The 26,995-nt window shown below is 66.1% G+C and overlaps 2 protein-coding genes and 1 long non-coding RNA gene across 3 annotated transcripts; 2 read left to right on the top strand and 1 right to left on the bottom strand.

Annotated features, from left to right (window-relative positions):
• The first annotated feature begins 1,766 nt into the window (after window positions 1-1,766).
• Window positions 1,767-10,678, top strand: AGXT (alanine--glyoxylate aminotransferase). The gene is made up of 11 exons (XM_069496852.1): window positions 1,767-2,288; window positions 2,400-2,592; window positions 3,824-3,888; window positions 4,470-4,570; window positions 6,396-6,466; window positions 6,600-6,684; window positions 7,885-7,980; window positions 8,703-8,772; window positions 9,285-9,380; window positions 9,672-9,800; window positions 10,312-10,678. The coding sequence occupies exons 1-11, from the start codon at window positions 2,058-2,060 to the stop codon at window positions 10,417-10,419; spliced, it is 1,245 nt and encodes a 414-aa protein (XP_069352953.1). The 5' UTR covers window positions 1,767-2,057; the 3' UTR covers window positions 10,420-10,678.
• Window positions 4,577-4,936, top strand: LOC138401927 (uncharacterized). Its single transcript, XR_011231282.1, has 3 exons — window positions 4,577-4,640; window positions 4,764-4,780; window positions 4,922-4,936. It is a non-coding gene; the product is annotated as an uncharacterized lncRNA (long non-coding RNA).
• A 6,074-nt stretch (window positions 10,679-16,752) lies between the features above and the next one.
• On the bottom strand, window positions 16,753-26,045 carry MAB21L4 (mab-21 like 4). The gene is made up of 6 exons (XM_069465374.1): window positions 26,009-26,045; window positions 24,646-25,235; window positions 21,694-21,919; window positions 20,035-20,188; window positions 17,938-18,294; window positions 16,753-17,179 (listed from the first exon to the last, which is right to left on the bottom strand). Exons 2-6 carry the CDS (start codon window positions 25,151-25,153, stop codon window positions 17,087-17,089), a joined length of 1,338 nt encoding a protein of 445 aa, XP_069321475.1. The 5' UTR covers window positions 25,154-25,235; window positions 26,009-26,045; the 3' UTR covers window positions 16,753-17,086.
• Window positions 26,046-26,995: the final 950 nt, after the last annotated feature.

The raw sequence follows: 26,995 nt of genomic DNA, 5'->3' as shown, positions 1-26,995 counted from the left end.
AGTGACGCTGTCCTAGCAGGGGCAGGGGAGGCTCCCAGGTTCGTGGAGGCCCCAGGGCTGTGACCCAGGCCCAGAGACTCAGTGACGGGCACTCGTGGGCTCGTCCCCGTCTTGCCGAGGGGACGCTGGTCCAGGCACACCACTGTGACCCGCACTCACTCGCTGGGACTGTGAAGGCCTCGCGGCGGGGGCTGGGGCTCGGGGGCAGGGAGGAGCTGCTGCCGAATTTCTCAACCGCGGTCGTCCCACTGTGACGAACCACGTGAGCCGGTGTCGCCTGCCCCTCACCTCTGCCCGTGACCCCGGGCCAGGACTTTACTCCACAGATGGGGCCCAGGTGCAGCCCTGCCTGCCTCCGGCTGGACCCTGGCCTCACACCGGCTGGTGAGCACGTGCAGGCCCATCACACCCGGGCCACTGTGTCCTGGGCACTGGGCACCAAGCTGGTGGGGGAGGGGCAGTTCGGTGGATGAGGTCACAGCACTGGCTGGTGGCAAGTCTCAGGGCACAAGAAAACCCGTACCTGGGACACACTGTCCTGTCAGGAGGCACCTTCTCAGTGGGACCAGTTCCACGTGATGCTCACCCAGCAGACACCAACCCCTGCCCCTCAGCTGGGAGCTGCAGGGGGGGCTGGGGCTGGACCCCCGAGGCCAAGCTGGAGGTAACACGGCCGCCCCGGGGCCTCCAGTTGCGGCTGTGGTTTTAGGCCACCCCTCCCCTTCTCTGGGACCCGGCTGCTACCCGTGACAGGGGCTCTCACACAGGCGATGGCGGGCCCTGGCATGGACGTCATGGCTGTGGGTCTGGACCGTGTGGCCTGCCTTGGTGGGACGGCCACCAGGCCCACAGGACAAAGGACAAAGCAATTGTTTTCATTGTTTTATATCAATTATAACAAAACAAGTTAGATTTTAAAGAGACTCAGTTTGTGGCACGGCAGGCAGCAGGCAGCTGGCTCCACCAGCGACTGCGTCTGGAGAACTAAGATGCCTGCGTCCACCCGCGCAGGGGCGAGGCGGGGCGGGCCAGGCCCTGAGCAGGACTTCACAGCCCTCCTGCCCTCCCTCCATGGCGGGGGCGGTTGCGACACCTCCCCTCCCGGTTATGTTGGCGCAGGAGAGGACAGCACCTTCCGGTTCTGGAACACAGCACACACCCCCACCCGGGACCCCTGGCCAGCCCTGTGCCCTGTGTGAGTGCGTGATCGTGTGAGTGTGTGAGTGTGTGTGAGTGAGCATGTGTGTGTTAGTGTGTGTGAATATGTTAGTGTGTGAGTGTGAGTGTGAGTGAGTGAGCATGAGTGTGAGTGTGTGAGTGAGCATGTGAGTGTGTGTTAGTGTGTGAATGTGTTAGTGTGTGTGTGTATGAGCATGTGATCATGTGAGTTTGAGTGTGAGCATGAGTGTGAGTGTGTGACCAAGCATGTGAATGTGTGTTAGTGTGTGTGAATATGTTAGTGAGTGTGAGTGTGTGAGCACGTGTTAGTGTGTGAATGTGTTAGTGTGTGTGTTAGTATGTGAGCATGTGTGAGTGATCATGTGAGCGTGTGTTAGTGTGTGAGCGTGTGAGCCCCTACACGCAGCACCTGTGTGTTTGCTACCCTGAGCCTTCCCATCAGCTAAGCCGGAGTCGGCACCTACAGTCCATGGGCCAGATTTGGGCCCCACCCACTTTCTCTAAGTAAGGCTTTCCTGGCGCCCAGCCACGCCCACGTAGCTGCTCGCAGGCCCGGCAGAGCGGAGCGGTGCCACGCACGCTGCCCGGCCCGCAGGCCCACGGCACTTGTCTCTGACCCTTTAAGCGAAGTCGCCCAGACCCTGCAGCTAAGCGGGCTGGGCTGGGCCGGGTGGACTGGAGAGCGGGCGGGGAGGGGCGGGAGGACAGCTCTGCCTCGGGCCTTTCTCCGCCTGGCCTCGAGGGGCTGACCCTGCCTGAGGGTTCAACACCCCTGCCTGACCTGCGGGAAGAGCACCGATAAAAGGGTCAAGTGACAGCCAACGGTGGCAGGAGCCATCGGCCAGTCCCGCCTCTGCGCCGCAACCGCCAGCTGGGAAATGCTCCAGGCTCTGGCCAAGGCCAGTGCGGCCCTGGTGCCCCGAGTGGCAGGCTGGGTGCGGACCATGGCCTCCCACCAGCTGCTGGTGGCACCCCCACAGGCCCTGCTCAAGCCCCTGTCTGTGCCCCAGCGGCTTCTGCTGGGGCCCGGCCCCTCTAACCTGGCTCCCCGCGTCCTGGCCACCGGGGCCCTGCCGCTGATCGGACACATGCACAAGGAGATGTTCCAGGTAGGCCCGGGCAGGGCTGTCCCTGCGCCGTCTGAGGGGTCCGTGGGTCCTGGAGCCGACCCCTCACCCGGGGAGGGCAGGGAGCTGGTCTGACCTGTGTCCCCCGCCCAGATCATGGATGAGATCAAGGAGGGCATCCAGTACGTGTTCCAGACCAGGAACCCCCTCACACTGGCCATCAGCGGCTCGGGACACTGCGCCCTCGAGGCCGCCCTGTTCAACCTGCTGGAGCCGGGGGACTCCTTCCTGGTGGGGGTCAACGGCGTGTGGGGGCAGCGGGCTGCGGACATCGGGGAGCGCATCGGTAAGGAGAACGCCGGGGGGTGTGGCCTGGCTCCGTCCTCCCCCAAGGCCTCCGGGCCCCAGGCGCCCTCCACCCGAGGCACTGGCCTTGGCCGGGCCCTGGGCGAGCGCTCACTGCCTGCGCAGCCACCCCCACTGGCCTGCCACCTCCTCCAGGCAGGGGTTGGGGCACTCATGGGCCTGGATCCTGATGGGGCTGGACCCCGGCCGTGCCCTGGTCCCCGGTGTCCCTGCGTGTGGGAGAGCTGGCTCGGAGCACATGGGGACGGCGTGCAGGGAAGCCCTGGCCAGAGTGCAAAGCCCTAGGCCCCAGGTGTCACCTCTGCTCCGTGGGGGGATGGGGTTTCAGAGACTGAGCCCTGTCCCCCAATCTCAGAAACGGCCTTCCTTCTGGAGCCTTGGCATGAGCCACAAAACATGGAGTTTCGGCAGAGTTTTCAGCTCCAGAGTAAAATTTTCTAAGAGAGGAGTCGGGCGAGAGTCTGCCCTGGGCTTAATGATTGACTGGGCATTGGGACATCTGCTCGGTCAGCTCCTCCGCGGCCGTGCTGGTTAATGGACAAGCCACGGCCCAGGGGTCCCGACCCTCACCTGATCCCCCTCAGCCCACACACTGTTTTCCAGGTGAGCCAGGGTGGGGCAAAGGCCAGGACCCCAAGTGGACCTTGGGCACACGGGCTCTGGTGTCCCAGGTGTGTGGCCAGGGCAAGCCCCGCCCCACCCCGCCCCACGCTGCAGCGCTGACCTCCGGCCCCTCCCTCCCTGCTCTGGCCTCGGCCGTGCTCAGGACCGGGGCCCACAGAGGACAAGGCCTGCTAAGCCTCACTCATCCCTTCCTTCCTTCATTCAGACATTTGCCAAACGTGGGCTTTCTGTGAGCCTTGGGCCAGGAGCGGCCCCCCAAAGGCCACCCCTCCCCCTCCCCCCTGTGGCTCGTGCACAGGCTCATCTATTGGCCTTGGCCGAGTGCTGCTTGGGAACCAGGACGGCCCCAGCTTTGCGGGCCCAGGGAAGGCAGCCTGAGGAAGGGACGTTGGAGTTGGAGCTGGGGACACCCTCATCTAGAGCCCCCGGAAGCCTGGGTTCCCACAGCCCGGGGGGCCAGAAGGGCCCTCGCTGAGCAGACCCCCCTCCTCTTCGGGGGCTGCCCCTGCAGGGCCTTGCTCAGCATGGCCGCTGGTCCCCAACACTGGCTCCTGCAGCTGCTCACTGCCCCTCTGCCCCCACCCCAGGAGCCCGCGTGCACCCGATGACCAAGGACGCTGGAGGCCACTACACGCTGCAGGAGGTGGAGGAGGTATGGGCGGGGCTGGCCCGGGGAGGGGCGGAGGTGGCCGGCCAGCAGGGTGGGGTCAGGGCCGGGAGGCTGGGCCCCTGTCTGGCCTCAGCCTGTCCTAGCGTCTGGTGACCAGCCACAAGAGTAGCCCAGTACCTGGGACCAGGTGGGTAGACAGTGGGGAGGTTTCTGTCTGGCAGGGAAACTGAGTCAGGGCCACATAGAGGGGCTGGAGGCAGGAGGCTGGGTGTGTGGCCTGGGGTCAGAGATGCAGGACGTGTCCCTGCCACTCAGGGCGCCAGCCCTCCCTGTTGGGTGAAGTCAGTCCCAACCCGCCCAGATCACGGGGCCTCAGCAGACCTCGCCTGTGAGGGCCGCGCAGGAGGCTGGGGCCTCTTCCTCCGCCCTGGGCCAAAGCCGTCTCCCTGGAACACGCGCTTCTCCCAGAGCCGAGATGCCTGGCCCCTCCCCCAGCACACACTGTGGGGGTGTGAGGCAGTGTTTGTGGGGGTCCTGGCCCTGCCCTCACCAGCAAAGGTGTGTCTGGGGGGGCTGGCCCCACCCCCACAGCGCTGCCACCATAGCCCTGCCACTGCCCTCAGGGCCTGGCCCAGCACAAGCCGGTGCTGCTGTTCTTGACTCACGGGGAGTCGTCCACCGGAGTGCTGCAGCCCCTCGACGGCTACGGCGAGCTCTGCCACAGGTGAGCCAGTCTCCACAGGTGAGCTGTCCCCACAGGTGAGCTGCCCCCACAGGTGAGCCAGTCTCCACAGGTGAGCCAGTCTCCATAGGTGAGCTGCCCCCACAGGTGAGCCAGTCTCCACAGGTGAGCTGCCCCCACAGGTGAGCCAGTCCCCACAGGTGAGCCAGTCTCCATAGGTCAGCTGCCCCCACAGGTGAGCCGCCCCCACAGGTGAGCCAGTCCCCACAGGTGAGCCAGTCTCCACAGGTGAGCTGTCCCCACAGGTAAGCTGCCCCCACAGGTGAGCCAGTCTCCACAGGTGAGCCAGTCTCCATAGGTGAGCTGCCCCCACAGGTGAGCCAGTCTCCACAGGTGAGCTGCCCCCACAGGTGAGCCAGTCCCCACAGGTGAGCCAGTCTCCATAGGTCAGCTGCCCCCACAGGTGAGCCGCCCCCACAGGTGAGCCAGTCCCCACAGGTGAGCTGCCCCAACAGGTGAGCTGTCCCCACAGGTGAGCCAGTCCCCACAGGTGAGCCAGTCTCCATAGGTGAGCCGCCCCCACAGGTGAGCCGCCCCCACAGGTGAGCCAGTCCCCACATGTGAGCTGCCCCCACAGGTGAGCCGCCCCCACAGGTAAGCCAGTCTCCATAGGTGAGCCGCCCCCACAGGTAAGCCAGTCTCCATAGGTGAGCCGCCCCCACAGGTGAGCCAGTCCCCACATGTGAGCTGCCCCCACAGGTGAGCCGCCCCCACAGGAAAGCCAGTCTCCACAGGTGAGCTGCCCCCACAGGAAAGCCAGTCTCCATAGGTGAGCTGCCCCCACAGGTGAGCTGCCCCCACAGGTGAGCCAGTCTCCATAGGTGAGCTGCCCCCACAGGTGAGCCGCCCCCACAGGTGAGCCTATCCCCAGGGTGGCATTGCTGGGGCACAGCCAAGAGCCAGGCTGGCCCAGAGGGGAAGGTGCCCCCACACCTCTGAGAGGTGGCAGGTGAGGCCCAGCTGCCCCTCCCCTGGGCCCCTGTCATGTGGCAGGGTGCAGGCCCCTCTTGGGTCCTCCTTGCTCTGGGCTGTCTAGGTGGGCTCCTCCCACTAAGGACAACCCCAGGGACAGGGTGGGCTCCAGTGCTCCCTGGCGAGTGCCCCCGTGCCCTGCCCACCCCTGTGCTGAGGGCCAAGGTCGCCAGGGCCCCAGCGCTGCCCCTACTGCACCCTCCAGCCTCCCCAGCCATGCACGGGGTGCACATGGCGGGCCTCGAGTGGCAGCAGATGAGACCCCCAGAGAACTGGGGACAGAGCCCCTGGTGACCCAGCAGCCATGTCCTGACCACAGAACAGAGGGGAAGCTCTCCCCAGCCAGGAAGGTCACTGTGGTAGGGGACCCAGCCTGTGAGTAAAGGCCACAGATGTAACCCAGGTTGGCTTCACCAGGATCCTGACTGTCCCCATCCGTGGCCAGCGTGAGATGCTTCTTGTGACTTTTCTTACAAGGGAACGTGGAGGTAGAGGAGGGTGAAAGCTTTCGGTGCTGCTGCCTGGCTGTTTGGGGACTCTGTGTTCTCAGGGTCCTGGACTCCCCGCCCTCAGTGGGTGCCACACAGGCCCCTGGTGCCCAGTCGGCCCCAGGACCGCAGACTGCCTGGCTGGCCTCGCGCACCTGCCCGCAGCGCCCTGGGCTCCGACACGGGCAGGGTAGAGCCGGGGCCTGGCGGGTCTAGACAGAGTCGGGACAGAGCACCAGCCCCTCCTCGCTGGCCTCCAGATACCCTGGACGAGGGTGGGGGCCCTCCTGGGGCTCCTGCTTCACCCTGCTGCCCTCTGCCCTCTGCCCTGACCTCACCCCCTGCAGGTACCAGTGCCTGCTGCTGGTGGACTCGGTGGCGTCCCTGGGCGGGGCGCCCATCTACATGGACCAGCAAGGTGAGCGAGCGCCCACAGCCCCGTCACCGCCCTCAGCAGAGCCTTAGCCTCCAGCCTTAGGGCGGGCCCAGCGGGGCAGGCACCCACGCTGGGGGGTGTCCCCGGTCCTGAGCACCCCCCACCCCGGCCACAGGCATTGACGTCTTGTACTCCGGAGCCCAGAAGGTCCTGAACGCCCCGCCGGGGAGTGCGCCCATCTCCTTCAGCGACAGGGCCAGGTGAGCGCCCAGAGGGAGGGGCTGGCGGGGGGTGGGGGTGGGGGACCCTCCGGAGTCCTCACAGCTGCAGCGCCCACCCTGAGCACGTCAGCAGGTGAGGTGGCCGTCGAGGGGAGGGCCGGGCATTCTGGGAGTCCCCCAGCCTCATGCCCAGGGGTGACCCAGCAAGGACCAGGGGCCCAGGGCCCAGCCCCCACCAACCCGGCGTCCAGGAGCTGCCCAAGGGACAGGCACAGCCAGCTCCCGTCCCTGCTGTGCAGACCCTGAGCCCGGGGACAGGGTGGAGGGGTGGGGGACAGGCCTCCACAGGCACCTCCCAGCCAGCTGCAGACAGGCGACTGGCAGTGCCACCTACCAGAACAGAGAGGATTCGGGGTGAATTCTGCAACCCCATGTTGGATGCGGGGAGTCTGAGGTTCGGGTTGGACCACAAGGGAGGGTGGAGGAGGCGGCTGGGTCTGAGTCTGGAGCCTGGGGAGAGGCCTGGGCTGGACACGTCAATCTGGAGTGACAGAGAATAGGTGCACTTAACGCTTGCAGCTGCCCCACGTCCCCTGGGGCCAAGGGACAGAGAGGGCCGAGGTCCCTGACTGAGCCCAGGCCCACCAGGGAGATGAGCAGGAAGGGAAGGAGCTGGGCAGGGGACAGACAGAGCAGGAGAGGTGGGGGAGGGGGACAGGTAGGGCAGAAGAGATGGGGGAGGGGGGACAGGTAGGGCAGGAGGGGAGGGGGTGTCTCCAGCCCTGGAAAGCTGTGAGCAGGGCTGGGTGGCTGAGAGCCCCTCGATCACAGCTGGGTGCAGCAATCTCCAGGAGAGGTGAGGCCTCAGCTCTAGGCCCGGAGCCTCAGTTTCCCCTCTGTCACTTTGATGGGCTGGAGCTGCCAGCACAGCAGGCCGTCCTGTCTCTGAGAGAGTGGCCACCTTTGGGTGGCCTGAGGAATGAGGCCGCCAGCCCTGTGGGAGAGACCCACAGTGGGGAGTGGCCTTGGGCCCCACACAGCAGGGCCACCCCCGGGCAGAGGTGCAGGCCCCCCAGGGCAGCAGGCCGGGCAGCCGAGGGCCTGCGACCCGCCTGCTCCCACACTGGCGCTGAGCACCAACGCGGGGGTCGGGGGGTCCCTCGGCATCACGACACCACTGAGTCGCCCGGCTTCAGCCCACGCTGAGGGGCGGGGCTCAGGCTGGCTCCTCCTCCTCAGGAAGAAGGCCTTCACTCGGAAGATCAAGCCCTTCTCCTTCTACCTGGACCTCAAGTGGCTGGCCAACATCTGGGGCTGCGACGACAAGCCCAGGGTGTAAGGGCCGGGCCGGGTGTGGGGAGGGCCTCTCCCTGCACCCCCAGCAGCTCAGCCCTACACACGGGGCCCAGGGCCCCTTCCTGCCCCCACGCCCCGGCCAGAGGCCAGGGGTCACCTGTGCCAGGCCATCAGGGGCCCCGCCCTGTGGCCCCCATTCCTGCCTGGCCTGGAAGCTCAGGTCAAGGGCACAGCCCCCACTGCCCCTTCCACCAACCCTGTCCTCCTCGAATCCCAGCGCACCCTCGGGCACTGGGACCTGGTCCTGCCTCAACTTCCTGTCCCTGGGCCTCAGTTTACCCCTCTCTCAAACGTGAGGGTGAGCCAGTGGCTCTCTGGGGTGACCTTGGCCATAAACCCAAGGCCCCTGATGTTACACACGGGGACAGCGCACCCGGAACTGTGCCCTAGCCGGGGGCACGGAGGGTCCTGTGCTGGCTTCTCAGGGACGCTGGGGCCTTGGGGACCGCAGTGGGAGGTGGCAGTGGCATGTCTCTGTCCTGCCGGCCTCCCGCTTCACGCTGGCTGGGCCCTTGCAAGGGCCTTGCTCTCCCCAGCGGAACCAGCTGCCTTCCAGCTGCACGTCCGTAGCTGGGAGCCTGGACAGGGCCCCCCCGAGGAGGAGGCCGCTGTGTCAGACAGCCCGTGCTGCTGGGGCCAGGACAGGCACAGCTGCCCCTCCCTGCCCTGTGGTGCTGGACCAAGCCCCTCCTGTCCCCCAGGTACCACCACACGACCCCCATCGTCAGCCTCTACAGCCTGAGAGAGAGCCTGGCCCTCATAGCAGAGCAGGTGCGTGGAGGGCGGGGTGGGAGCGGCCTGGAGCAGGCACCTGGCCCAGGGACCAGGTGCCCTGTGGGGAGGTGCCGGGGCTGGCGTGTCTCCGGGAGGCCACCTTGCCAAGGTCCCTCAGGCCAGTGGGCCGGGGGCTCCTAAGACAGTGAGCAGGTTTGCCGACGGCCCGGCCTGCAGGAAAGGACACGTCCATGGTGCCCAGAGCGAGGGGCAACACCAGGCAGGGGAGGGGCTGGGCTCGTGCTCAGAGAGCTGGCCGTGAGCAGGGTGGGGGGACAGGCCCGGGAACAGGTGCGCTGCTGGGAGCAGGTGTGGACACTCCCGGACACTCCGTTGCTGCGGGTCCAGGAGGTGCGGGAGGAGGGAAGAGGCCGGGAGGAGGGGTGGCGGGCAGGTGAGGCCCCCGTCCCTGCCTGCAGAGCCAGTTCCTCCCTCCTTTACCACAGAGGGAGGGGCTCTCGCCCTGGCCTGCCCCTGCCAGTGCCCACCCGGACCCCTCTCTCACGCAGGGCCTGGAGAACAGCTGGCGCCAGCACCGGGAGGCCACGGCGTACCTGCATGGACGCCTGCAGGGGCTGGGGCTGCAGCTCTTCGTGAGGGACCCGGTAAGGGCCCCTGCACCACGGGGACAGCCCTGCACCACGGGGACAGCTCTGCACCACAGGGTGGGGGCTGAGGGGCTCTTTCCCACCTGCCTTGGGACAGACTTGTAGAGACACCCTGCAGTCCCAGGTGGCTCGGTCGCCCTGTGGGGACAGGCGAGTGAGGCCTCCTTGCCCTCCTCTGGAGCCCAGGGCCAGGCCGGCTCAGGCTGGGCAGGTGACCCCGGGCAAGAGCCACCCTGAGGGCCCCTGCAGGGCATTTGGCCCCAGGGCTGAGCCGGACCCCTCCTGTAGGCGACCCGGCTGCCCACGGTCACCGCCGTGGCTGTTCCCGCTGGCTACGACTGGAGGGACATCGTCAACTACGTCATGGACAACTTCAGCATCGAGATCACGGGTGGCCTCGGGCCCTCTACGGGGAAGGTGACAGGGAGCTCCTGGGGGTGGGGCTGCCTGTGCCTCCCCAGAAACTCACCACCCCACTGTGCACCAAGCCCAGGGCAAGGCCGGGTCCCAGAGGGCCCAGGGTGGCAGGGGCGTCCAGAAAGGGGCACCATTGTCCGGGGGGTGCGGGCAACATGTACCCTCCTGTCCTGCTTCCACCCCAGCTTGGCAAGGTCGCCGGGCGCAGCCTTTATAACTGCACTCAGAGCGTCCTTCCTGCCCTCTGAGTGGAGCCAGAAAGCCAGGCTGGAACCCCACGCCGGGGTCCAGCCGTGTCTGAGTGACCCCACTGCCACCCCGGGACTCCCCTCGCAAGCTCCGTGGGTGCAGAGGGGCAGCGCCAGCTCCGCCAGGGTCTTGCGGGGGCCTCCTGTCTCCCCGTGTGACCCAGTGTGCGCTGGGTGGGTGGGCCCAAGGGGTGGGCCCACCATGGCTCTGACCACCCTCAGCAGGGCCGGAGGCTGACGTGTGCGCCCGGCCTGGCCCCCAGGTGCTGCGCATAGGCCTGCTGGGCTGCAACGCCTCCCGGGAGAGCGTGGACCGCGTGATGGAGGCCCTGAAGGAGGCCCTACAGCGCTGCCCCAAGAAGAAGCTGTGACCCCCCGGCCCACGCCGGCTGCAGGGGCCCAGGAGCAAACAGACCCTGCGTGGTCGGGGCCTGGGGACAGCACAGCCGCTGACCCAGCCCAGGGGACAGGCCCCACAGCCCCCGGGCCCAGGCAGCCCTTCTCCCCAGGTGGGGCCTCCTGGGAACAGGCCACGGGGGCTCCAGACCCCGGTGCCTTCCCCACGAGCTGCAGGCCACGCAGGCCGCTGGGCTTCTGGGCACATTCAATAAAGAGCCGTCGTCACCTCGCCTCTCTGTGTGGGGTCTGTCTGACGGGGTAGGGGGTGGGGGGCCACTCTGCTCCCTGCACGCCCCCTCGAGGACCCTGGGGGTGCTCCTGTCCCAGCGCCCATGAGGCAGACCCTCTTCTGGGGCCTCCCCCGGGTGGGGGATGCTGTCCCACAGTCTGGCCCTGGATGTCACAGCCCCAAACGCACCTGCACACGCCACCCCCAGGTGAGCCCCACAGCCCCGCAGGCACTGCGCCCACAGACGTGTGGCTGGGCGTGGCCCGAGCCCCGCTCCCGCCTCTGCTGGGTCCCCTGGTTCCTAGGAGAGGCCTGATTCCCCAGCCTCCGTCACGCCCACACTTCCAGGTCCCCCCTGGTGCTAAGAAGCCGCAGGAGGAAGGCCGGGCAGGGTCTCCCTCTTGTCCAGGGGGCAGCCCCGTGTGGGGAGGGGTTGGCCTGGCTCCGGCCCTCACTTGCTGGCGCAGCAGGGCACGCGTGTGCGTGTGCGTGTGCGTGTGCGTGTGCGTGTGCGACAGGGCCGCAAGCAGGCCAGAGGCCGTCTGCCCACAGCCGCCATCATCACACTGATGGGACCACACAGCCCCTCACGGCACAGCTGTGACCAGCACAGGGCGGGGAGGGGCGGGAGCCCCAAGGGCGGGGGGGGGGGCTGGTGACGGGGTGGGGGGGTTGGGAGCTTGGGAGCCAGGACACGCAGGGCCCACGGTCCCGGTCCAGGGAGCAGCCCTGCCTCGGTCTGGTTTCCCCAGAAGCAGATACTGAGACCAGAATTCAAGTACAAGCAGCTTATTTGGGAGGTGACCCCAGAACCACCCGGTGGAAGGTCCCCTGTGTGCCCCTCTGGCCGACGACCACCCACACCCACCCCCATCCGGTTTCTGCCACCAGCGGTCGGCTCTGCCCACTGGGGTTTCTTGTCCGTGGAACACACGGCATAGTCTCCACTGTGTCTGCCGCTGTCACCTGACACTTGCTGTCCACACGCGTCGTGGGGACTCGTCTGTCTTTGCTGAGTGCTGCCACGTCACGTGGCCAGGTCGTCTGCTGCCGATGGGGCCGTCAGCAACCGGGTGTGAGGAACGTCCTTGCCCAGCGCTTTGTTCCCGCCTTCCTGGGTAGGAACTCGGGCCTGGAGCTGCAGGGTCGGAGGACGGCCTGACGTTAGAAGCGATGCCACGGAATTCTCCGAAGGGGCTGCGACATCCCGTTCCCACGGCCACGCGTGAGAGCTCCACGTGCCCCCGCCACGTTTGGTGGTGTTTTCTGCGGAGCATCTTTCACGTGCCATTGGTCGTTTGTGTGTCTTCTTTTAGAAGTATCCGTTCAAATATTTTGCTCCTATTATTTGGATTTTGATCTCTTCATGGTTGATTTGTGGTAGTTATTCTGATCTATTCTAGATACTCTCAGGAGTGGGTGGCACGGGTACCTCCCGACTCCGCGGCTCGCCTACTCGTTTTTTAACAGTGTCTTTCGAAGGGCGGCTATTTGGACTTTTGGCGAAGGCCTATTTATGTGTTTTCCTCTAGGATCCGTCTGTGTCTTATCTGAGAACCTTTGCCTACTTTGGGATTGTGAAGGTACATTCCTGTTTCTTCTAGAAACTTTATGGCGTCAGCGTTTGCACCTAGGTCTAGGATATACCTCGTGTTAATTTGTGCATGGGATGGAACAGAGGTCAAAGGTCGTTTTTATGCACACTGCTACCCAGTTGTTTCAGCAGCGTCTGGTCAGCAGACCCTCCTGCCACAGTTAATTGACCTGACCCCCTGGTCACAGACAAGTGACCTCACACAGTGGGTCCACTGCGGGCCTCTCTACCCTTCCATCACTGCTTGTCTGTCCCTGGGTCAACCCCAGGCTGCCGGAAATACCGTAGGTGGCTTCACAGTAAGTCCTGTAGTCAAATAGTGCAAATCTCCAACTTTGTTCTCCCGTTTAGGATGCTCTCCTACCCTAAATCCTTTGCATGTCCATATGGATTTTAGATTCGTCTGTCTGTTTCTCCAGAATAGCCGGGATTGTGATGGGAGCTGCACCACGTCTAGCATCCAGTTAAGAACAAGGAAGTCATGACTGCCAATTCATCAACATGAATTTAGATCTTTGTAAATGACTCTCAGCAATATTTCTAGTTTTCAGTGTAGAGGTCTTGCATATCTTTTATTAGATCCATTCCTAGGTGTTCCATATTTTTGACGCTATTATAAATGGCATTTTTAAAATTTCATTTCTGATTATTTTTAATATATAGCACAGTTATTTTTATGTATTAATCTCATGCCGTCTGACCTTGATAAATTCACAAGGTCTAGTAGTTTCTTTGTATGATAGATTCCTTCAGATTTTCTAAGTAGATAATCAGATTGTGACTGTGGAGACTTTTTATCCTTCTGTTTCAATATTCCTGCAGCTGTGCTTATTCCTCCGTGCGGGATGGCGCGGGCGGGGACCACATGCACATGTGCAGTGCCGGGCCGTCCGGGAGAAACGTGCTCGGCGTCTCCAGGTCCCGCCACGCCTGCTGTGGGTTCCTGCGGACCCACGACCCGGTGCCACTGTCAGACGCTTGCTGAGAGTAGGTGCCATTAACAGGTGTCTGCTCAGACGCCTTTTCTGCCCGCGGTGGGATGACCGCACAGTCGCGCTTCTCTGCTCTGCTGCTGTGCTGATTCGTTGATTCTCTCTCAATTCTCCTGTTATCTTTGTCAGGTCTTGGTATCAAGGTTACGCCGACCTCCTAAAATGGCTTGGGCGTGTGGCCTTCTCCTTTGCTTTCTGATAAAGTTTGCCTTAAGTGTTTGCTAGAATTTACCGGTGAAGCCTTCTGAGACGGGAGTGTTTTTTATGGGAAGGGTTTTTAATGTATTCAGTTTTCTTAATAGACAAAGGGTTCTTTAGATTTTTATCTTTGCTCGCTCGCTGGTCTTGGTGACCTGTTCACCCAGGGCGTGCCTGCGTTTCGTCCCAGCTGTCGAAGGTGTCAGCATGACGTTGTAGCCACGCCCCTTTGCTGTCCTTCAGCGTCTGTGGGACGTCTGGTTACTTCCCTGTCCATTCCTGATGTTGACAATTTGTATCTTCTCTTTGTGTCGCGGACCCGTCTTGCTACAGGGCTGTCAATTTTTTAATCTTTTCAAAAAGCGACATTTGCCTTTATTGTCTTTCTCTATTGTTTGTTTTCTGTTGATTTCCACTCTTGGTTTTATTATTCCTTTTATTATTCCTTTTGCTTCCTTGGGTTTTAATTTGCTCCTGTTTTTCTAGCTTCCTATAGTAGAAGCTAAAGTAATTGATTTTAAACATTTGTTCTGTTCTGATAACGAGCGTTTAAAGCGAAACAGTTTCCTCTGAGCACTTTCTTCGCTGCGTCTCCCAAATCCTGACAGATGCTGTTTCCATGATCACTCAGGTCTAAGTGTTTTATGATTTCGCTTGTGGTTGCCTCTTTGAACCACAGATTCTTCACACTTACGTTGTGTAATTCCCAAATATTTGGGGGATATTCTAAATATCTTACTGTTCTTTATTTCTCATCCCGTCTGGTGGGTCACAGATCATGCCGCACGTGGAGTTTGACATGTTTGTAAGTGGCCTGAGATCTCGTCTCGGCGACTGTTCCACGACACGCAAGGCGAGCGTGTCCCCTGCCGCTGCCGGGTGCAGGCGTCTGCGGACACGCGTGAGGGTGGCGTGGGTGGCCGTGTTCAGTCTCCCGCATGCTTGCTGATGTCTGTGTCCCCTTTTACTGTCGAGCGCTGACGGTGGGCACGCAAGTCTGCACGTGGCTTGTCTGCGTGTCTCCAGCGCTGCCCGTTTTCTTCATGGATTCTGAGGGTCTGTTGTCAGAAGTGTTTCGTCTTCTTCATGAACTGACTTTTCCATCGTTGTGAAATGTTCCCCGTCACCTCTGGTGATGCTCTGCCTTGAAGTCTGTGTGTTTCCTTTACTTGGGCCACTTGTCCCTCTCCACAGAACGCGTGAACTGTCCACACGTCGTGTGCTCTGCCACGGGAGGGTGTCCCTCGCGCTGTGTCCCAGGAACCTCAGCCGGGACGGTCCGTGTGGGTTTGCGCCGTGGACCGAGCCGTCACACCCGCCACCCGGACTCCAGGTTTTCTTCTTCCGTCAGCTGGTCCCGGGGACCTCTGGCGGCATCTGTGTGCAGCAAGGGAAGGCGTGGTGTGCGCCTGTGGTGACGTGACAGCTCCGGCCATTGTCCCTGCAGCTGGCTGGTTCCCACCACCCCCGCGTGGCCTGATGCTGAGTGGGCCACGTCCACGTGCAGTGGCCGGCTGCTGCCCCGCCACTGCCACCCCCACACTCATGGCCCTGCCACACTCGGCTCACGGCCAGCGGTTCGCCATACGGTTAACTTGGCGTCCCCTGGCCTGGGCTCCTCCCCTCCTGGGCCAACATCACGCCGAGCGCTGCTTTTCCAGCAGGAACGTCGGCTCCACGCCAGGGCTTGCCAGAGACGCCACGCGGTGGCCCTTTCTGCTGTGGGTGCCGCAAGCACCACGGCTGTCTCGGGGCACGACCCTGCCGGACAGCCCCTGTGTGGTTCCCCGCCCAGAACTCACAGCCCGAGTCGCCCGGTAAGTGGGCACTCCTGAGCGAGCGCACGCTGCCTCCAAGTCCAACGAGCCCGCCAGCTGGGGGCAAGGCCCCCCTCCTCCTTCATCGTGGAAGCAACGTCTCGCATGGCCCAGACCTTCACCAAGGGGTCAGCCCCTGGGACTCTGTTGTCTCCCACCCTTTGGAGTGAACGCACCTTACGGAGCACCCGAAGAACCCGCCAGGTACGGCCCGGTCTGATCAGCGGGCGTCATCGGCACAGTGAACCAGCACCACAGGCTGCAGAGCGCCCGGGTGATGAAGGCCCATTGGGCCCACGTGGTGACACAGAGCCCGAGGGTGACCCGCCTGGGCCAGACCGTGGGCTCACGCTGTCCCCTCTCCCAAGGGAACGCAGACTGTCGCTGCTCCTGCCCACGGTGGGGCTTGGAAAGAACACACTCCCCAGCGGGGGCCACCTAGCAACTCCCGGACGCCCTGCTGTCCTGCTCTGCTGACGATCCCGTGTCCAGAGCAGCACCTGGACCGCAGGTCACAACTGGGTCTAATTCATGTAACCCGCCGTCACCCGCCGTCACCCACCGCCACCCACCGCCACCCGCCGTCACCCGCCACAATCTGTCTGGTTTTGCTGGTGAATTAAAGTCCTCGCAGGGGCAGGACATTCTGTTACTGCACCAGGACACGGTGTGCCTGCTGCCGGGGCCGTGGGAGTGGGGGTGGCTTCAGGCTCTTCCCCTCGGCTGGCCGCTACCGCAGCTCTCACCCCACCATGCGCGGCCGTCCTGGTCACGCTCAGACACCAAGGAAATGGCCGCGCGGGGGGCCTGGGCCCTGTGCACCATTAGGAACCAGATGTGGACCGAGATGCTGTCTTCCACAAGCCCCACCCTATGAGGAGGCGTGATGGCATTTTGGGCCCCTGCACTGGTGTCAGCTCAGGCGCTGGGTCCTGCAGCCCTCAAGGGACCTGGGCCCCTCCTGCCGTCAGTGTGTGGGTCCTTTTGAGGAGTCCCGGGAGCGGCTGCTGCACACTCGCCGTGCAATGGCAGGTCCCCTTGTCCCCCCAAGAGCCCAGGGTGAGGGCTGGGGCTCAGAGCTGAGGGGTACACGCCCCTGAGAGGCCAAAGAGGACGGGCGGCAGAAAACGTCCCCTGGGCTGGCCCGTGGAGGTCCCTGGGCTGCGGTGGGCAGACGAGAGCATGTGAGGTGGGGACGCAGAGTGGCCAGCACAGACGGGGCCATCAGACGCCAGAGAGGGCATCTTGCGTCAGAGGGGCACGTCTGCGGTGACGGGGAGCGGACGGTGCCGGGCCGTGGCCCCTCTGTGGGCTCCAGTGTCCGCTGTGAACGGGGATGTGGGGACGCCGGGGAAGGAGGGGCCTGACTGTGCAGCACACAGGCTGCCTCCGCTCCTGAGTTTCTAGGGGTGTTTTCCACGTGGACACACAGCAAGTGCAGGCGCCGTCGCTACGGGTATATCAGGGCGCTCATTTATCTCAGACCAAACATACAGCATTTCGTCACCATACAGCGTGGGCAGGACAGGCCCGCAGGCTCCAGGCCTCTGGCAGAGACGCAGTTTCTTGACCACGTCACGCGGATGGGCCGACAAGCGTCGCGCCTTCGCCCGGGCCTCACCCGGCGACGGCACCGGCCTGCCCGGAGCTCTCAGGTTGTCGGAGGCTGTCCCCGTCCCCCGGCAGTCTGAGGATGGTCCTGGGGACAAAGTCCCTCCACCACCACCTCACGGAGAAGCCCACCCTCCCCCAAACGTGCGGGGTCTCCCACGGTGCCGCGCAGGGGGGCTGGGGGGCCGGGCGGCCAGCTCAGCTCTCCTCGCCCCCCAGGGCCTTGGTCTTCCGGAAGATGCTCTGCATGGCCGAGATCCGGTCCTTATCCTGGATGTTGAAGACCTGGAACTACAGGTGGGGCCGTCACAAGCACGCAGGGCGGGGACACAGCAGGAAACATCTCGCTGCGCTGGGCCCCACCGGCCTCACTGCCTCAGGGTATCCACCGGGAAGGGCCCCCCACGGGCGACCAGCCCCGGCATCCCCCCGCCACGCAGGCATCCTGCCTGGGCCCGGCACAGAGGAGGCCCCACTGGGTGCAGCTGAAAGCTGACTGTGCACCAACCCCCCACCCACACAGGACAGAGCAGGGCCCACCCCTCCGAGCCTGCAGACTTCGGGTACCAGTTCCTAAGTGGGGGGTGGAGAAGTGACCCAAGGAGGCCACCAGCCTGGAGTTGGCAGAAACAGGACAGGAGAAGCCCAACAGCGCGGCAGCCCCTGCCTGCCGCCACTGGGGCAAAGGAGAGGCTGGGAAACGCCGGATGAGCCCGGAAGGAGGCTGTGCCTGCTCCACGGGGGAGGGGGAGGCCACCTGGGGAAGGAGCAAGGTGGGCTCCGTGGGCCGGGGAAGGGCAGGCACCCCCACAGCAGGCCGGAGGACGCCAGGACCCCAGGGGCCAGGGTGCTGCAGGAATCTGTCCCATGAGGCCAAGGAAGGCCACACTCTTTCAGGAGGGGCAGAGCCCCCCGGGTGGGTGGGTGTGTGGGGAGCCTGGTGGACACGGGGTGGTCTCAGGTGGGCTGCCTGGTTCCCCGAGCCCAGCCCTGGCCCTGCAGCAGGTGCGGATACTCCGCCTGAGCCCCTAGGCCCCAGTGGCGCCCACCTTGTCCAGCAGGACGTCGAAGTAGGCGGTGGCCCAGTAGGCGGGGTCGCTGGCGGGCAGCTGCAGGAGGGCCTTGACCCCGGAGCCGATGCGGGGCGGGGGGCTGCGGCCCAGGTGGGTGGCGTGGATGCGCAGGGACGCCTCGGGCTGGCTGGCGAAGGCCTCCACGCGCTGGTAGACGGCGTTGAGGTCCAGGCCGCTGTCCTGCAGCAGGTTGTGCTCGGGGCGCAGGAAGTGGGGCAGGTTCCTGGTGGCCAGGCAGCTGAGCAGCACCACCAGCAGGCGGTACACGGCGCCCTGCAGCTCCGCCCAGTCCTCGGGCGCCGGGAACAGCACCGAGGCCCACAGCAGCACCGTCTGCGGGTGGCAGCGTCAGCCCCGGCTGGTGGTGCTGCTCAGCGCCTGGCCACCAGGAGCCTGGCTCTGCCCCCACCCCACACCTGCCCCCACCCCACACCTGCCACCAGGAGCCTGGCTCTGCCCCCACCCCACACCTGCCCCCACCCCACACCTGCCACCAAGAGCCTGGCTCTGCCCCCACCCCACATCTGCCCCCACCCCACACCTGCCCCCACCCCACACCTGCCCCCACCCCACACCTGCCCCCACCCCACACCTGCCACCAGGAGCCTGGCTCTGCCCCCACCCCACACCTGCCACCAGGAGCCTGGCTCTGCCCCCACCCCACACCTGCCCCCACCCCACACCTGCCACCAAGAGCCTGGCTCTGCCCCCACCCCACACCTGCCCCCACCCCACACCTGCCCCCACCCCACACCTGCCCCCACCCCACACCTGCCCCCACCCCACACCTGCCACCAGGAGCCTGGCTCTGCCCCCACCCCACACCTGCCACCAGGAGCCTGGCTCTGCCCCCACCCCACACCTGCCCCCACCCCACACCTGCCACCAGGAGCCTGGCTCTGCCACCACCCCACACCTGCCACCAAGAGCCTGGCTCTGCCCCCACCCCACACCTGCCCCTGCTCCCACCCTGGCCCACCCACCCTCTCCCCTCCATAATGGGTGTCCCCCCCCCACCGACATCCCCATCTGAGTCCCAGGCCCCGCCCCACCTGCAGCCCCAGCCTGGCGGCTCCCTAGGGCCCCACCCCTGCTCTGCTTCTCCCTTGGCCCCCCAGGGCTCAGCCTGAGCCCCGCTCCCGCCCCACCACAGCCCCTCCGCCCACCCTCCACTCACCCACCCCAGCCACCAGGACCTCTCCCAGGGGCTCCTGGGGCTCCCACCCTCCTCCGGGCCTGTCCCCCACACCCTGCGCCTTGAGGAGCAACTCATCCTGTGCAGCCCAGCACAGCAGGCCCCAGGCCCTGCCACAATCCCGATCTACGCGCTCATGACGCCTGGGCCCAGACAACTGTCTAAAAGCCACAAGAACTGAGCCTTCATGGGGACAGCTGGAAACTCCAGGTCAGGCCAGAGGTCACACAGGGGACCATGGCAGAGCCAGGTGGGGCCATCTCTCCCTCAACACCTGAGCCAGATGGAGGGACCACCCCCATCCACGGAGCAGCACTCGGCAGGCCACACAGCCCAGGCAGGACCCCAAGACTCCCAGCCCCTCCTTCTTGACCACCTTGCAGGGCTGGGACCAGGCCCTGACTCTTCCTGCTGTCAGCGTGTGCGGGTGCAAAGCCCTTGAAGGGCATGGCTCTGCCAGAGCGTCACAGCGGCCCGGCGGGCAGCGGGGCGGGGTGCCAGGGGCTGGCTCCACTCAGAGGAGGAACACGGCCGGGTGACACTCACAGACTCCAGGACGGCCGGGGCTCCCTCAGGGCAGACGCTGGCTGGGCAGGGACACTCAGCACCAAGAGGCACAACCCCAAGGTCCTACTGAACAGTGTCCCAGGGCTGGGAGGTCTTCCAAAGCCACAGCCCAGGGGTGGCAAAGGCCGGCCCCCCCCGTGCCACGGTGCCCTGCAGCCATGTCCCCATGAGGCGTGGCCTCGCCACCTCAGAACCCAGGAGAGACCACTCAGGGCTGGTGGGGGACAAGCCTGAGTGCCCTGCCCTCGTCCCCAGGTTACGATGCAGCCTGTGGGCTCGGGGATGGGGGCACACCGAGCCCTCTCCCGTACCTTCAGGTGGCCGAAGGTCAGGCCGGCACTGTGGCCGCCGTCTCGCCAGCTCTCGTGGTTCACCCGGTCGAGGATGGAGAGGCTGTCCAGGCGGTGGCCCTGCAGTGTGCCCAGTGCACCCAGCAGCCTGGTGAGCAGGTAGTCGGTGCACGTCCTGGAGGCCCACACAGGGGCGGCCAGTCAGCCGGGCTGCGGCTGCCTCCTGAGCCCAGGAGGGCTGGGCCGGGCAGTGGCTGTGCCACGCTGTGTCCTGCCTGCCGGGACCGGCCTGGCTCCGCACGCGTCCAGGAGCTGCTCTCCCTGGCTGTTTGGTAACAGCTCCCAGTTTCCGCGGAGACTCCCAGCCCCAGCTCGTGGAGGGGCCCAGGGAGCCCCTAAGGGAACGTGCCCCCAGACCTGCCCAGCGTGGAGCAGCAGCACCCGGTCCCAGGACAGGGTGTCGGTGCAGCCCTCCTGGGGTGTGACAGCCCCCCCCACAGCCCACTCGGGGAGCCTGAGCCAGACCCCACGGGACGGCAGCCGAAGCATCTCTGCCTCTCCCCTCCCCCCCGTGCCCACAGCTCAGGCCGCTGCACACCGAGGCGTTCGCCGCGTGGCATACAAGGGGTGCACCGTCGGGCCTCGCCTTCCTGTGCCCCACTCTGCAGAGCTTCACTCCTGAGCCGGCACTTACCCAGCCCCCACGTGGGGACACGGCTCAGAAAGGCCCTTTTCATATTTACTTGCCAAAAATGACGGCTCAGCCCAGGCCCTGCCCTTCCTGGCAGGTGGGGCAGCTGTTTGGCGAGCCGGGTCACAGTCCCTGCTCCATGATCTGGGTCACAGTCCCCGACGCCCTACGAGCCCCTCCCCCAGGCAGAAAACCACAGAAAGCGTGTGCCCAGCCTGACAAATGTCATTGGCGAGAGCGCGACTGTGTGTCACGGGCATCCCTCAGGCGCACGGGCGGCGGGCAAGTCACCTGGCCCGTCGTAGTGACGACCCTGCCTGCGAGGTGCTGTGTGGGCGGGGCCAGGTCTGGCGGGGCTCAGGCCTGGGGTCTCTGGGGGCACACAGGGTGCCCGCGTCCCCTTCCTCCCTCTCACAGACACAGACCACAGCTGCTGGGGACAGAGACCAAGGCCCCCAGGGGGCCAACGGGGCTTCAGGGCCAGCCCAGGTCTGTGGGGAGAATCTGCTGCTAAACACCGTGGGGGCCGCGGGGGGCACTGGAATCTGGGGAGCGCAGTCCTGGGGGCGATGCTGGTGGCCCAGCGCCAGTCAGTTTCATTGGACTCAGCGCCCACCCCCCCCCCCCCGCGAGGGGACCGCGCCCAGCACTCAGGGACCCTGCGCTACCCGGGACAAGTCCCCTGACCTCCCGGCCGCTTTCCCACCGAGGAAGGCAGCGGCTGGGTGACAGGGGCTGCACTGTGGTCTCAGCACAGCCGGACCCCTCGGCCCGCCCCGCCTGGGAGAGGACAAGCCACCCTCCCTCTCAGAATGACTGGACCCCCAGGGCCCCCAGAGACCCCAGGAACCTCAGCGGGACACAGGTGCCCGCAGGGCAGAGGCAGGCGGGGACCCCGCAGACCCTCCTGCCGGGGGTGGGAGCACAGAGCTGGCGGCCGACCCCCGTCCTGCCCACCCCCAGGACCCCACAGCCCGGGGTGCGTCTACCTCCAGTGCTGGGCGCTGGCCGGCACCAGGTCCACCCCTTGGCCGATGATCCTCGCCACGCTGCCCTCGGGGAACCCGGGTGTCAGCTGGGCCCCCTCCAGGGCGGGCAGCCTCTGCCGCCTCCTCACCACGGGCACCAGGTTGAAGCGGATGGTTCTCCAGCCGCTGGACACCAGCAAGGTCAGGTGCAGCGGCTCCTCCCTCAGGCTGGCCGCGTTGAGCGAACCTGCAACGGCCACGGTCACGCGGCTCCCTCTCCTGCCCCGACCCGGCCCCTCCCGCTGCCCACTCAGCTCCTGACCCCTCGTCACCTCCCACCTGCAGCCCCCTGCGGGCTGCGGCTCCCCAACAAGGACACCTGTGTCCCTCCTGGCCCCCCGGCCTGCACGTGCCCCCTCCCCACAAGGCCGTTCACCAGCACGGCGGTCAGTTTACCACCTGGCGGCCTCGGGGACAAGGTTTCGCTGTGCCCCGCGCCCTGCAGCCCGGCCTTGACCGCACCTGTCCCGGCCTTGCCGAGGCTGCCTGGGGCCCAGGTCCCCTGGAGACAGTGCTCAGCCCACGACTGCCCGGCCTGTCGCGGGCGGCGGCCAGGCTGGGGCCGGGAGGGACCCCACCCCAGGGCCAGAGAGGGCCCCGCAGGGCTGCACCTCTGTGCCCAGAGCCTGCCGTCCTGCTCCCCGGAAGCCTCCCCGAGGGCCCCCAGATCAACCGTGTGCACCGAAGCCACGCGGGCCTGGGGGACAGGCCACACCAGCTGGGCCCCACGTGCACGTTTGTGGGGGGGGGTGGTCGACAGCGGGGTGCGCAGGTCAGAGGTCAGGGCAGCCGACCCGCTGGGAGCCGGGCCCAGGCAACACATTGACATGTCCCAAAGGGATCCCCCACCCCCCTTGGAGAAAGGTCTCCGTGTGAGTGGGCGTGGGGGCTGCATCCCCACCATCCTCCAGCCCTGCGGCCCTTCAGGACGGAGCCCGGACCCCTGTGTCGACCCCTCTGCACCCACCGTCACCCGCAGGGCAGCTCTGGGCCACCTCCCGGGACCCAACCCCGGGCAGTCCGGGCACCTGGGCCACTGCATCCCCACGTGGCCTCGTGCCCCTGAGCACCAAGGAGGGAGGGACCGGCCCTCTCCACGAGGTGCCCGGGCAAGGCCACCCGGGTGGCTGCATCTCCTTGCCCACCGCTGGCCACACGCGTCGTCATGGCAGCTTGGAGGACAGCCAGCCCTGCCAGCCCCGCCTGCCCCGCCAGCCCCGCCTGCCCCGCCTGCCCCGCCTGCCCCGCCACGGCCGGCTGGTCGCACCGGTTCCCAGGGTGGGGGCAGCCTGACCCCTGTCACCCCGGCTCCCTGTTAAGCCAAGTGTCAGAAAACAATGCCCGGAATTTCCGCACGCCCAGCGCAGAGGCCCCCTTGGGGGGGCAGGCAGTGCCCTGGGGATGGGGGGGGCAGGCAGCACAGTGGGACCCAAATGACCGCAGGGCCTGCGGAGCCTCCCGCCCACCCCCACAGGTGGGTCCGTCCTCCAGGTGGGCCTGTGGGTGGCAGGGCTGGGTGGCAATGGCCGTGTCAGGTCAGGCAAGGAGACCGAAACGGTCTTCCCAGCCTCCCGCGGTGATTAGAAGGTTCAGGAGCGACTAGAGAAGGTGTCCGCGGGCTGGAGGGCAGGGTGAGGGCTGGCGTGGGGGGCCGGAAGCTGGCACCTGATAATAGGCTCTGGCGGCCAAGAGGTCAGGTTGGTCACTTGCCCCGGACACCAGGCAGGTCTGGGGAGGGGCTTGGGTTGAGACCCCTCTGGTGCCAGGAGGACGTCCAGGAGCCGAGGACCCTCTGGATCTCCCAGCCGCGTGCTGTGCTGACAGCCACTTCCCAGACCACAGGAAGCGCGGGAGGAAAGGCGGGTCCCCACTGCCGGGGCCAACCTGGACGTGCAGCCGGACCTGGGCGCCACCACGGGGCAGCCTGAGCAGGTCCCTGCCCCTCAGTCAGGCAAGTGGTCTCCCCAGCGCCGATGTGAGGGTCAGTCGAACACCAGGAGGGGACTTGAGGCAACAAATCTCTGTGAGGACATGCGTGACTCACATGTGACATGCCTGTCCCTCCCGAGGGAAGCAGGACATTCTGTTGGGTCCCAGTTCCCTGCCAGGACAACCTGAGGTCTCGCCCTAACCCAGGAGGACGGGCGCCATCGCTCAGGCCCCCGTCCGGGCCCCCCACAGGCTGCGCCTGACCTTGCAGCCCCAGCACGCAGCCCCGCTGGAGGGGGCCCTGCCCACCGGGCTCAGATTCGCCCCAGACCGCAGCAGCGAGACCCCAGACGGGAGACTGGGGCCAGGGGGCCGGCGCAGGCGAGATGCCCAGCCTCAGAGCCACCTGGGGCCCAGGACGCCAGTTAGCAACTCAGCCGTAAATGGACGCAGGCATGAGCACACGTGCACACGCACGCACACTGCTGCACTCCCACACGCGTGCACACGCACCCCTCCCAGTCAGACGCTGGAAGCGGGGATGGCCGTGAGGACCGTCACACTGGGCTGTGGCTGACAGAACCAGCTGCCCAGCGCCGTGCCGGGACCCTCCTCAGGCAGGGGACAGCAGAACAGCCCTGTCGTGAGGCTGCCGCCGGTTGGACGGTAGCATCTGCGAGGACGCCACTACCACGGTCACCGAGCAAACACCAGAGAACACGACACGCACAACCCAGCTTTGTGGAGGTGTTTGGGGCGAGGAGGATCTTGGGGTAACATCTCCCAACTCACGTGCCCCCGACATGCACACTGACAATACACGCTGTGCACGCATGCACGGCGATCACACGCGTGTGCACTCACACACTGGCACAGACACCATGCCGTGGGCAGGCCACCCCGCGAGCACAGCCACACAGCCGGGCGACCGCACGCAGTGGTCACGCACGAGCACGCAGACAGGAGCGGCCCGTCCCGCCCTACCTGGCGCGATGAGCCTGTGGAGCCTGCAGTGCACGATGGCCGCCACCAGCAGGTCCCTGAGGACGTGCAGGACCTTGTTGGGCACTATGTGGCCGCAGCACTCGGCGCTGTCCTCTGCGGAGGCGCTGAAGACGTCGTCGGTGGTCCAGCGCTCCAGGCCGGCCCCCTCCCTGGGGACGCCCAGGCGGCAGCAGGCAGGGCCGTCCCCCGGCCCGGGGGCCCCCAGCTCCTCAATCAGCAGGGCCTCGGCGTCCACCCACAAGGGCACCTCCATGAGCAGCGGGTCGTCGGAGGAGCGCAGCGCGAACTGGAAGGCCTCCAGGTCGCGGGAGTAGTCCACCACGAAGCGGGGGTCCAGGGCATGCACGCGCTCCAGAACCGTGAGCAGCACGTTCTCCGCGCGCTGGTAGTCCTGGACTCGGGGCGCCTCCCGCGACCGGATGGCCTGCAGGTAGTGGTGCCACAGGGACACCTGCACGGCCGGGGCGGGGCCGGAGGCAGCCAGCATCCCTGCGGCGGCGGCAAGTGAGGGCCGGGCCCTGAGGACCGCGCCGCGGCCGGCCGCGTGGACGGGCTGGGAGGACCGGCACCTGCCGAGTGAGGAGCGGGGTGAGGAGCGGGGCGAAGAGCGGGCAGGGCCCAGCTCCCCGCAGAGCAGAATTCCAGAGCCAGGGCACAGCCCTGCGGTTAAATAGCTGCGTGGGGCCCAGGCCTTTGAAGTGGGGTGAGTCAGTCACCGACAATTAGGCCTGTCCCAGGGCAGGCGGCCTGGTTCCCACCCCTTCCCTCCTGTCATCTAGGCCCAAGGCGCAGCCCTCACACTCAGGCTCCCGTGTCCCTGCAGACGGGCCACTGGTCCCTCCCTGGTCCCTGGTCCCTCCCTGGTCACTCTCTCGTCCCTGGTCACTCAGGACCTGGCACCTCTGGGCTGTGCTGTCCCTCGGGGGCCTGTGTCCCTATTCCCCCTCCCTCCCTCATCCCTATAGCCGGGGGCACAGGGTCTCCAAATTGGGCCTCCCCCGCCCCAGCCTCCCCCCCAGGTGGGAGGGGACCCCCCTGGCTCAGGTGAGGCAGGTGAGGCAGGTGGGGGGGTGCCAGCCCCGTGGCGTCTCCAGGGCAGCCTGGAGCACAAGGAGCCCCGACCAGGTCTGGGGCTGCGTCTCCCAAACTTTCCCCTCAGACACCTGTGCCCGGCTTGGGGGTGGGTGCCCCCAACCTGCAGCCGAAGCCCAGGTGTGAACGCTGCCTCTCCCCGCTGGCCGCGTGCCCACAGGGCCTGGGACCCCGGGCTGCCCACCGTGCCCCCCTCGGCCTTCAGCGTGGAGGGAGCCCCCACCCCCCTGGCCTGGGAGCTGGCGCTCACCTGGCTCCAGGGAAGCAGTCTCTGTGGCCCCGCTGGAAAGCCCCGCCCCGCCGGCCCCCCCAGCACACCTGTGCGGCACCCTGCCCGCCCCGCCCGCCTCCCGCTCAGGGCTGCACAAGTCCCAACCGGCAGGCGGGAGCCGCCCACCGACCCTTGGCCCCGCGGTTGGCTGTGCACACGGGGTGCTCAGCCTGGGAGCGTCTGCAAACAGCGGACATGGAGGTGGCCCCTGCAGCCACCAGCCACCACACGGGGGCCGCAGACCCTGGGGCTGTGCCTGGGTCAGAGCTGCAGGCAGAGCCAGGATCCCAGGAGGGCTCGTGGGCGGCAGCAGCACTCACTGCCTGGTGCTGGGAAACCCCGCTGAGGGCTGCAGCCCAGTGAGCAGGTCTCTGCTCCCATGCCTCCCAGGACGGGGAGCTCACCACCTCACAGGGCAGCCCAAGAGACAGATTTTCCTCCTGAAACCTGGCCCAGTGCAGTCCTGTCCCCTGGGGTTGTCCAGAGCATGTCTGCCCATCCCCCAGGGCAGCTGCTCAGGTCTAAGGACCCACGCACCCTCGGCCCCCCCACACCCTGAGTTCCTCCAGCTCTACCTTCCCCGGACCCTCACCTGGGAGACCACCCCCCGCCCCACCCCGGAGCCAGGGGCTCTGGGCTGTGAGGAAGACTCCTTGCCAGCCAAGCCACCCCCATCCAGCAACTGCCCCCATCCCGCGCCCACGTGTCAAGCATCCCACCCTCCTGCTTGGGGAGTGGTCCTCCCTCCCCTCAGGCCCCTCCTCCATGGCTGTGGACCCCAGGGCCCCGAGGGACCCACAGGCATCTCCAATCTCCCACCCAAAGTGCTCCCACCCGGCTCCACGCTGGACTCCCCTCTGCCCAGCTGGTCCCAATCTGCCCCCTCCCTGCAGACCCCTTGGCCTGTGCCCTTCCCACCTGCCCCAGCCCAGATGCCGCCCTGGCCTAAGGGGGTCCCACCTCTGC

This window comes from Eulemur rufifrons, chromosome 1, assembly GCF_041146395.1.
Source record: "Eulemur rufifrons isolate Redbay chromosome 1, OSU_ERuf_1, whole genome shotgun sequence".
In the NCBI taxonomy this organism is placed as follows: Eukaryota; Metazoa; Chordata; class Mammalia; order Primates; family Lemuridae; genus Eulemur; species Eulemur rufifrons.
The sequence above is the reverse complement of the archived record's forward strand: the minus strand, read 5'-3'. Positions and strand labels throughout refer to the sequence as shown.

Coding starts and splice junctions, on each gene's coding strand:
- AGXT (XM_069496852.1), top strand. CDS start 2,058: ATGCTCCAGGCTCTGGCCAAGGCCAGTGCGGCCCTGGTGCCCCGAGTG. Junction 6,467..6,599: donor CATCTACATGGACCAGCAAG/GTGAGCGAGCGC, acceptor CCCCGGCCACAG/GCATTGACGTCTTGTACTCC. Junction 8,773..9,284: donor TGGCCCTCATAGCAGAGCAG/GTGCGTGGAGGG, acceptor TCTCTCACGCAG/GGCCTGGAGAACAGCTGGCG.
- MAB21L4 (XM_069465374.1), bottom strand. CDS start 25,153: ATGCTGGCTGCCTCCGGCCCCGCCCCGGCCGTGCAGGTGTCCCTGTGG. Junction 21,920..24,645: donor CCACAGGCTCATCGCGCCAG/GTAGGGCGGGAC, acceptor TGGCCGTTGCAG/GTTCGCTCAACGCGGCCAGC. Junction 17,180..17,937: donor TCGACGTCCTGCTGGACAAG/GTGGGCGCCACT, acceptor CCCCACCTGTAG/TTCCAGGTCTTCAACATCCA.